This window comes from Acanthaster planci, linkage group LG02 (assembly GCF_054643075.1).
Source record: "Acanthaster planci isolate LZ-2023a linkage group LG02, COTS_SCS, whole genome shotgun sequence".
NCBI lineage: Eukaryota > Metazoa > Echinodermata > Asteroidea > Valvatida > Acanthasteridae > Acanthaster > Acanthaster planci.
Genome location: NC_141778.1, coordinates 675,488 through 685,692, shown reverse-complemented (window position 1 = coordinate 685,692; position 10,205 = coordinate 675,488). Strand labels below are relative to the sequence as shown.

General features: G+C 40.8%; 1 protein-coding gene and 1 pseudogene across 1 annotated transcript; one reads left to right on the top strand and one right to left on the bottom strand.

Moving 5' to 3' along the window:
- On the top strand, nucleotides 1-1,538 carry LOC147799770 (uncharacterized; annotated as a pseudogene).
- A 2,573-nt stretch (nucleotides 1,539-4,111) lies between these two features.
- mrto4 (MRT4 homolog, ribosome maturation factor) lies at nucleotides 4,112-9,369 on the bottom strand. The gene is made up of 7 exons (XM_022254603.2): nucleotides 9,200-9,369; nucleotides 8,602-8,660; nucleotides 8,152-8,255; nucleotides 7,896-8,045; nucleotides 5,859-6,010; nucleotides 5,530-5,606; nucleotides 4,112-5,118 (listed from the first exon to the last, which is right to left on the bottom strand). The coding sequence occupies exons 1-7, from the start codon at nucleotides 9,225-9,227 to the stop codon at nucleotides 4,909-4,911; spliced, it is 780 nt and encodes a 259-aa protein (XP_022110295.2). The 5' UTR covers nucleotides 9,228-9,369; the 3' UTR covers nucleotides 4,112-4,908.
- Between the last annotated feature and the right edge of the window lie 836 nt (nucleotides 9,370-10,205).

The window sequence follows — 10,205 nt, the reverse complement described above, 5'->3', positions numbered from 1 at the left end:
ACGAAGGAGACACAGAAAAAAATCTCAGACCTTGAACGGAATCGCCTCATTGATGCCTGTGAGGATGTCAACGCTGACTATCTCCAGGTAGCAAATACGTTGGGCATCAAACACTCAACAGCCAGATCAATTGTTGCTGTATATCTTAGAGATGGTCGTCATAACAAGCTGCCACTAGGAGGACCCCAAAACCAGAAGGTTGACGAAGACATGAAGATGTCCTTCTGCGTTATATAGATGATAACCCCCTCCTAACTTTACAACTCAATGATCACCTGCGAACCGAATCTTCCCGATAAGCCCTTCGTGACTACCAGCACCATCGCCAGAACTCTAGATGGTATGTATCTAACTCGTAAGCTAACGAAAGATGTTCCCGAACAGAGAAATTCGCCGCGGGTATTACATGAAAGAGTTAGATATAGCGCGCTGTATTCAACGACAAGACTGGGTATTATGGACCCGTCGGTCTCACGGCCGTGGTCACGGTCCTCGTGGAGAGCCAGCAAGGCGAGTCGTTCATGACCAGAGAGGCAAGAAAGTCAATATCACGTTTGCCATTTCTGGTGAAGTTGGACTTGTGGCTCACGGAATATCATCGGATACTGTGACGAGAGAAACGTTTGAGTTCCTAGCGACAATAGTACTGTACAAGAATGCGATATGCTATTCCCAGCTGGTGAACGAATACCGGTAAATCTGATATATAACAACGCTCGGCCTCAAATCCGAGTCGAACTACCCCTTCACGGCGACAACTTTACCATCAAGCTGCAATTACCCCATATTCACCATTTTTGAATCTGACAGAAATGGCACAGAGACTCAGCCTTCAAGGCGGAAGTGAAGCACACACCGGGATTTACTGAATAGCAGGCCAGATTTGGAGACAAAGCCGCCAGAGTCCAAACTGGTGTAAACTTGCAAGTATGGACTCTCTCCCGGTCTCCAGGAAGTGGCTGCACTCAACATTGGCGAGATGACACCTGCAAAGTGCACAGCCTGATACAACCATGCTCAGACGTATCTCCCTCGATGCCTTGCCAGACAGATCACTGATGTGGATTAAAATGATAAAATGAGAGAGGACTTTACTAAATAAAAAAAGAATCCAAAAAGTATTAAACTCCCTTTGCGAGAACCACGACAAGTTACATTTCCCTAACATCCTAACAAAATCTTTTCATTTTGTTCAGATTATTTTGGTAACATTTCATTTGTGTACACTGTTATAAAGACCTTGATTTATATACAGTTTGATAACAAACACACTATAATTCTTCATGAGTTACATTACTGTCATTATCAAAGTGGTGTCTTGATTTAACCCTGTATATTCTAATCAGATCGAACGCATATTTTGCCAGTTTGAATTACAGAAAATGAATATGAATACTCAATACCGATGATTTACGGTGAAAGACAGATTTTCGGTGAATAAGACTGCACATTAGTTACAATTGGCAACAAATACGTCAAATCGAAGTACCAATTACTTATTTGTAACCTCTTAAATGAAATGTAGGCCTAACGCACATTCATTTATTTGAAGGATGCAAAACGAAATGAAACCAGGTTTCTGGTCGTTTTCAAAATCTACGCTAAATTGAAATTTTATTTTAAAAATTAGATCGCGCACTATTTCGCCGAAATTGGTCGAGAAATAGATATCTAGGAAAAGGTACATGGAGATCCCCGTGCAACCTAGTAAAAAATATCGATGCTGTAGTTGGTGCTCAAAACGGAATGACATAGTCAACCGGTGAACAAACCCAGTTTGTGTGGCACTGACCCTTCAGTGTATTGCAGCATGGACCGCATCAGGTATCTAAGATTAAAACGACTCACATAAATCTTCAAGGACAAACAAGAAATCAAATTGCAAGTACCAACCAAGGTGACACATTTGTTGAGAAAACTCAGGTCCAGGGTTTGCCTACGTTGCTTGAGTGTATTGAAAGATGACACATATCCTGTGATTACCACACTGTTGCCAAGGCCACAGTAGAATTTTCCTGGAACGTGCTCGATGCGCTCCATTTGAGGTGCAGATATTGACTTGACCTAGGAAAAGTCCGAAGAAGACTGGGTTTTGCAACGGAACAATAAAGCGGTTGCTTGAGATCCATTTGTTGTTGTTGCAATTAAGCCTGAATACGTTGTATTCCCTAAATACGATTTAGTTTAGAAACAACATTGTCAGAAGTTGGAGTGAGTGTTAATTGTAACCTTAAAAGATCTGGGATATTTTGGACCATCGATTTTTTTTAAGACTCGACATGCAACTCAATCTGGAATTTGGTTTTGCTGTTTTGGTCATTTGAAGTTCAAGGCTACGCGCGTGCCAGCCCATGTGCATTGAGTCCGGCAGTTTCGGCTGACCTATCCCGGGAAAACGGACCTCCATTAAAATAACAGAATAACAAAATAATTCTCATGGTTGGCGACTGTTCCCGATGGGGGGAATGAGATGGTTCCTAATCGGTCAAAACAGACTGTTTCTTTGACGTCAAAGTAAGGAATAGTTCATGTAGTATGGTTCAGTGTTTGTCTCCGAGTCTGCGGAGAAAAATGCAGATACATTCCTGAGATCCGACAGTGGAAGTAACTTGGTCGGTGCAGAGCGAGAGATGAGGCAGGAGATAGAGAAATGGAACCAAGCCAAGATTGACTCCAGCCTAAAGCAGAAAGGTATACAGTGGGAGTTCAACTGCCCGTTGGCCTCTCACCACGGTGGAGCCTGGGAAAGGCTCATCCACTCAACACGGAAGGTGCTGTACGGCGTTATGAAGTAACAGCCAATCAAGATCGATAATGAAGGCCTCCAGACACTATTCTGCAGAGGGCATTCTGAACAGTAGACCCATCACCAGGACTTCAAACGACCATATTGGTGAAGAAGCACTTGCCCCCAACCATCTGCTGCGCCCGGATTCCTACCAATGACCACCACCTGGCATCTTCGTCAAGGAAGACGTGTACTTGAAGAGGAAGTGGAGGCAGGTGAAGTATCTGACCGACGTCTTCTGGCGCAGATGGAGCCGCGAGTACCTGGTTAGATTACAGGAGCAGCAGAAGTGGTACAAGGAGACTCGGAACATCAAGGTTGGAGATGTGGTCGTTGTCGTGATTAGCAACCTCGTACAGAACAGATGGCCCATGGGACGAGTCATTGAGGCTACTCCGAGTGAGGACGGTTTGTTGAGAAGCGCAACAGTACACACATGTTCGTCAGAACTGAGGAGGCCCATCACCAAGTTGTGCCTCTAGCTGGAAGCAGACTAGCCACCCTCGGATCCAAGTGCTTCAGATCAGACTGTTATTCGCAGTAACCTTGAACCAGTGTCTTATGATTACTTTAGTATGCTAAGCTTAATAATTGTAGTTGTTGTAGTAATTGCTCCTGACCTTTGGTCCCACAAGTACGGAGCCGGGATGTTGTGAGATTATTAAGTGTGCACGTAAGTTCGACAGAGGGCGCTTGACAAAGCACGCAATCAGGATCCTAAGGGTGCACCACTACAAATAAATTCCCATAGACAGCAGTGATAAATCCCCATACTTCACAAACATTTTAAAAATACAACTCTCACAGGTGTTCAGGCTGCACAGAAAAATGATGTTCCACATGTCCTCTTTCATTTTCCTTTCAATTTTCGGGGGGTTGACCAATGAATTTTTGAGAAATTTTCACCAGAAGCAGACCACCCCTAAAATGCAGAAAATGTCCCTGTCCAGAAAAGTAGCCATTTTGAAAAACCCTCCCTCAGCAAAATGGCTCAAATAGTGCCACTTTCATACCCGATTGCATCCAAATTGCTCAGAATTGGAAGCCCCCGAGTCCGGCCCAGAGGTCCAGTCTCATATTTCTTGAATTCCTCAGTTCCATGGCTCTCAGGACCCTCTAATATAGAATATTTTGAGAGTATAACTTTTATTAATGAGCTCGGCGGACATATTTCTGGCCTAATTACCAGGGTGCACCCCCAAGAAGCTATGGCACATTTGCGAGTCCATTTTGTCAATCCAATCAGTCATTTTGTAAGTAACAGTGCCCTCTTGTGGTGAGATTGTTTTCTTTCCGGATTCAATTATTATTGTGATTACTTGGTTGGATGTTCATTACATGTTAGTGTTTATTCATTCTTTGTTTTTCTTTATTGTAGTTGACGTGACATCAGGCAGCTGTAGTGGCATCATTGAGAACAGTTGTATGTCAGTGTCCATTGAGAGAAAAGAAATAAACAAGCAAAGTGTTTCTTTTAAAACCAAGGTTACAATGTAGTAGCTTCCAATGTCAAAATGACTTGTTGGTTTTGATTCCAATTCAAAGGCTCAACAAATTGACATGTTGGATCCTGTCCTGAGGAGTACACATTTTCTCTTGAACAGTAACTCAATTTCAAAGTAGATATATACATAGCATGACATTCGAATTAGTACCCAGAAGTTAGATGTGGCAGTTACTGTGGAAGAGAGATGCCGAAATCAGCAGTCTCGCATCCCCCAGTTTCAATCACTCTAACAGCTTAGGGTTGTTGACTACAAATTTGAGGTGGGAGCCATGCTGACTGATGAAATGATCACCCAAACTTTAAGAACTAACCCTGGCATGAAAATTTCCATCTACTCCAAGATGTCTAAGGATAGGATCTTTGAAAAAAATTCACTATAGGTACTCTTTTCAAATAATGCCATCATTTAACTGTTGGTGTTTAATTAAATTGCAACATTAGTTATGCCCTGTAGCTTTGGTTCCCTTCAAAGTTGATATACATGCACTACGATCAGCCACAGTGGGAAATGACACTGGCTTTGATACGTGTATTCTTAACAGCTGTAATATCAACTGTTTCAATGAGCCCCAACTCTTTCTTGTCCACGTACAAGGTTGAAATGTCTGTTGTTTTATTCATCATCATCTTCCTCCTCATCTTCACTTTCCCCTGCATCCTCCTTTTCTTGCTCGCCGTCGCTTCCCTCGTCCTTCTCCTGTGCTGTCCTGTAACATGTCGAATCTGTCACTTCTGAGGTCTTCAAATCCTCAAATGTCCCGTCATTTGACCAAAAAGCCAGGAGATCAATCTTGAAGTTCACCATCGTGTTGCCAAGAAGTTTCTACAAAACATTCAGAAACTTTACACCTTGAATCTCCCTTTATCAAAAAATTCAAGACATAATTTAGAATTTATATACATGTAGAGTCGGTCTGACCTACACGTAAGGCCTAAATTATTATGAAGTAAGGCAGTAACAATTTCTCCTCTCAACTCTCTGCCAACTTCGCAAATCTTTATCAAACGATATGTAGCAGGAGTGGTTTTGGGCAAAGACTCTGTAGGGAAACAGACAAAAAAGTTTGCCAATGTCTGTGTTTTAAAGCTCAAGCTGTCTTGGAGAGTTTATATTTTCGTCAAATTGTCAGTTGAGATATTAACCTCTGGTACTGGATTCAGTGCTGAAATCTGGAATATCAAGCTAAAGTAATTATCTGGATTTTTGGGGTGTGTGTGAAGAGCTGAAACCTACCAGTATCCTTGCCTGCTCTGGTGTAAGTGGTTCACCTTCTTTACACACTGTATGCTCAGCAACCAGTGTAACAACACCTAAACCAACAAAAAATGGGATCAGTTGTCAATCAATGAACCATACCGATATACTGAAGAGAGGTTTCAGAATAAAGTTTTCTAGCATTTCCCACCATGATTTGCTCATTAGGAATATAGAGAAAAAGTCAAACAAGTCAAAACATCTAAAGAGAAATGAACTGAGAAGTGCAGAAAAGATTCTTTGTTGGGCTGTTCATCATCTATCAGTTGTCCCCAACAAAAATAGGGGGAAACTGGTAGGATACTGACCTTTCTTGAGTAATGTTGGTAGACCCAGCTGCCTGAGATGAGGCTCCATAGAATGTGTGAATTGGGCCAGTGGTCCCTCCTCTAGAACCACCGTTGACTGGGCAACATTTCCAGATCGGGCAAAATCTGGTTCCACATATTTGTCAAACCACCTTCAAGAGAAGCATTTGATCATGAAAACTGTACAAATTCAAAATTTTTGTCTTAACCTTGACTGTTAAAGCACGTTTCCTTTAAATCTTCCAGACAATTCCAAAATCATCCAATATGCAGGAAACCAATGAGATATTCTTTGTATTCGTAATTTTGCAAAAGGCATCACACCTAATGCAGGCAGAAACTTGGACTTAACAAAAAACAAGAAAATTCAAATCTTGACAAGACTTTATACAGTGTTTTTCAGTTTTTAAGTGGCATGAATATGAAGTAAAAAACGAGGAAGTCAACTGATCCAAGAAAAAGTTGCATGCCTGCTAACGAAAAATAACATACAAACATGTAGCTCTATCTTCCTCAGGGATCTGCTGCTGCCGGTCGGCGCCGGTCGGGCCCGACCGGCATGCAGAATTGCCAACCGCCACAATCTGCCAAATCAACTTTTCCGACCGGCACGTATTCCCGATAAGAACCCAAATAAAATAGCATCTTGGTCGAGGGATCGATAGTGGAGATATGAAGATCGTGAAGAAACCGTAAAATTTCTTCGTAAATTTCACTTTGCACTGCCATGCATATCGTCTGCGCACCCACCTACGTGCATATGCAATATATCTGGACCAAATATTAACATGAACCAATAGGAGGCTTTGTTACGTGCAATGCACGTGTACATAGTGCGTAACGAATCTTTCCATTGGTTGGAAGGCCACACGTAGGCTTGCATATGCAACGCTCTCAGTGCGCGAAGATCGGAAAACCCTCTCTCCATGATGTACAGCGTTGTTTATCCAGTTCCGCATTTTACCCAGTTCCACAACTTGAAAAGAAAATTTGGCTTAACGTTCAGAAAGACAAAATTGCAAATGACCCCATTCGCACTTCGTTTAAACACTTAAAAATCTGGCAGAAAAACAATTTTACATGTACTTGCAAAACTGACAATCGACCGTGACTGTTTTTCGCTGCGCCGACCACGGTTAGCAACATTCGGTGCATGTATTTTCTGCTCGATGTTGCATAAAACGATCACTGCGATCGTTTTTTAAACCAACGATCGCACCGCATTCGTTAATTGTTGTTTATCCCACGGTGAAAATATTAACTCCGCAATTTTTTTATTCAAAAGTAACAGCTTGATTTTGCCTTTTCCGTAAACGAGTTCCATATGGCAAGATACCCGCGCTCGGTATGCACGTGACACATGGCCACATGTGTCAGAAAAGCAAATGACCAATCTACATTATGTTCATGTAGACTTTAAAATGACTGTTCAGAAAACCCCTGCACACATTTATGAATGTCGTTATCCCATATGCATTCTGTACGAACTTTCGTACAAAGAAAATAAGGAAAATATTCCGCCAAGATTTTGCATGTTTCGCCTTATTCTCAACACACAAAAAAATGAAAAATGATTTGAATAGCAATGAAAAATTATGGGCATCATAGAGATAGAAATTAATTCAATATTTAAGGGATTTACAGAATAAAATCAATATTTATTTCTACTCTTTTTTTCTAATTCAATTGCCCGTCTAAAATTATCACCTCATCCTAGTTGACCAAAATTACAAATTTTCAATTTTTTCATTAAATTTCAGAAATTTCAGACATGAGATCCCTAATTCTAGGCTGTGTATACACAGCTGAAAACACCCAGAAAGTGCTGTTTCCGGCCATCTGGGGGCTTTTAGATTCCAAAAATTTTCGGGTACGCTCCGTGCCAACCGATGGTGGCGCTCTGCTTAGAAAGTCCTGCCGGCACTAAAACCATCCTGGGCTTCTGCCCTGCTTCCTTATCCTGTAAAATCTCCAAAACTTGGTAGACTTTGAAGGATCTGGGAGGGTTAGGTTTAAGATTGAATGTTTGACACTTACTTAACAACTGTTTCCTTGGTTTCATTGGTAAACAGCAACCCTACATTGCCTTTCAATCTCCTGCTGATTATATGAAGTCCTTCCCGGTACTCGCTTGCCCTGTCTTTTCCTAGAGCAACAGCAATCACCTTGTTTTTGCCATAGAAAAACCTACATATAAAAGTAAAGAAAAACTAAATTATGCCTCACAGGAAACATCTTGCATTCGCATCAAAAGCATCAAAACACAGGAAATATGAACTATGGAATGCCTTACCTGCTGTGTTTCCACATACTTCTGACGTCTTTAATTTTGCTATTTCGCATGTTCTCCACAGAAAAGATGAATATTCTGGCATATCTGTCAACAGATGCTCGGACCTATTATAAAATAACCAATTAGTGTGATACTGTGTTACTAGACCTTAAATACAGAATTTTAACATCAGATAACAACTATGTCTCTATGACTATATCTTCTTAGCGAACAAAGTTTGCATATACCCGTTTTAATCTAATATGAGCTAATTATGAGTCAGTCCAAAATGTTAAAACCTCCTACAATTGTCAATTTGACACTGACTGACCTAATTTCAGACTTATTCACTGTGACCGTTAATTAATTCTTTTTGCATACGAGATGATAATCTTTAGGAAGGATTATTCTCAATCTTTGCAAAATTTACTTTATCGAATTATCAATACAAACTGGATGCTACAAACGTACCTCCTCGATAAGGTTCTGTTTCAATTCTAGGCCCTTCTTCCGAGTGTTTGTTAATGATACTGTGCATAAAACACGCAAAACACAAACAACAATGTGATAAAGCCTGATAAAGGTCTTAGAATATAGTAGTACTAACAGCACAGTGACCATCTCATGATTAATCATACATGGTCAGGTACGTATGTAATCAGCGATCGTTAAAATGTTAACTATGGATGTTGAAGGAGAAGGAAAATACTCTTCCTCTATCATGGCACAACACACTGACACCTGTTGTCTTACAATACATCAAGACAATGAATCTATCAAAAATAAAAAATAATAAAATATAAAACATTTAAAAAATATAAAATTTATTTATGAGTTAACATGGTTAATGGACACAATGACAATGTTAGGAAGCTGTTGTTGTTGTTGTGTTGGCCGTAGAGGTTGAAAATCAAGACAAATGATATGACGTTTAATTGTCAACACGGCACTGATCATCATCATGATCATTCATTCATGATTCGGGCATGATAGTCAGATTCGACGGGAAAATATTAACGTTAACCATGTTAATTATTTAAACTCCTTAAATACGTCGAAAACAATTTACTTTTTCTATCTCTTTTAGATTTCGGCATAGCTGATTTGTCAGATTGAGTCTACCAGTGTTATAGTGAGCAGAAAATATTAAAAAACGTCACGATTCCAGGCCGGACACACACATCGACGGTGCAATCGTCTTCGCCATGTGATTCAGATTCGATTCAGGGCTACCGTCATGTTGTCGTCTGGGTATGACACATATATTTATATGCGCAAGTAGGATAAGGATAATTGTACACGTTCATTTCCAATACAGGGTAACTGACTATTTTCATAACTCACCCGTAATATCCGAAGTGAGGATTTCGCCCAACTTCAGATGAAGCAATATTAGACTGGCTTCTTGGCCTTTTTAGTTTTCCCCGTTTGGCAGATATTTTGCCCCACGGTACCTAGTCTTGGGTCCAGACGCCCGCAGAACTCGACAGCGGACTCGATCGAGCAAATCATGGATGCAGTCCAGTATAGGCTGCTTGCGCGGGCCAAACCACAATTTGCATGGTCACAAATTTTCTACGAAATAGAGCATTTTGTTGCCCATGAACTTGAAAACTTGTTAAATAGAAATACCAGCTTGCGTCTGAGTGTCGGAGATTTGGAAGAAATCGGTGCCTTAATTAACGGCTCAGTTTTGCTATAAATACTATCCACTCTAAAACTTCCCCTCTGAGAATGCAAATTACAGAACTTTTTAAGGGGGGCCGGCCCCCTTCTATATATATTCAGGGGAGGGGGACACTGGCCCCCTGCTCCCCCCCGTTCCTGGTACGTCCGGGTAATAGGTCACACTGTACGCGTGATTCCAAATACCTGTTTCTTACTTAACTGTCCTATAAACATTTGCATCTAATGTATGTTAACGTTAATCAAAACATGTGTTTTATTCCTCCATGATCAAAATGGCTTTTGGAGTTTCTTTCTTTCTTCCTTTTTTTAAATTGGCCAAAAAATTAAACACATAGGGCCTATTTTTCGTACATGTACGTATAGTACATTGAGAACTCAACTACACG

Excerpts from the sequence above, each read along its gene's own strand:
- mrto4 (XM_022254603.2), bottom strand. The coding sequence starts at position 9,227 with ATGCCGAAATCTAAAAGAGATAGAAAAA. Across the intron at positions 8,046-8,151 it reads AGTATGTGGAAACACAGCAG|GTTTTTCTATGGCAAAAACA; the intron begins GTAAGGCATTCC and ends TTTTATATGTAG. Across the intron at positions 5,119-5,529 it reads CAGAGCAGGCAAGGATACTG|AAACTTCTTGGCAACACGAT; the intron begins GTAGGTTTCAGC and ends AATGTTTTGTAG.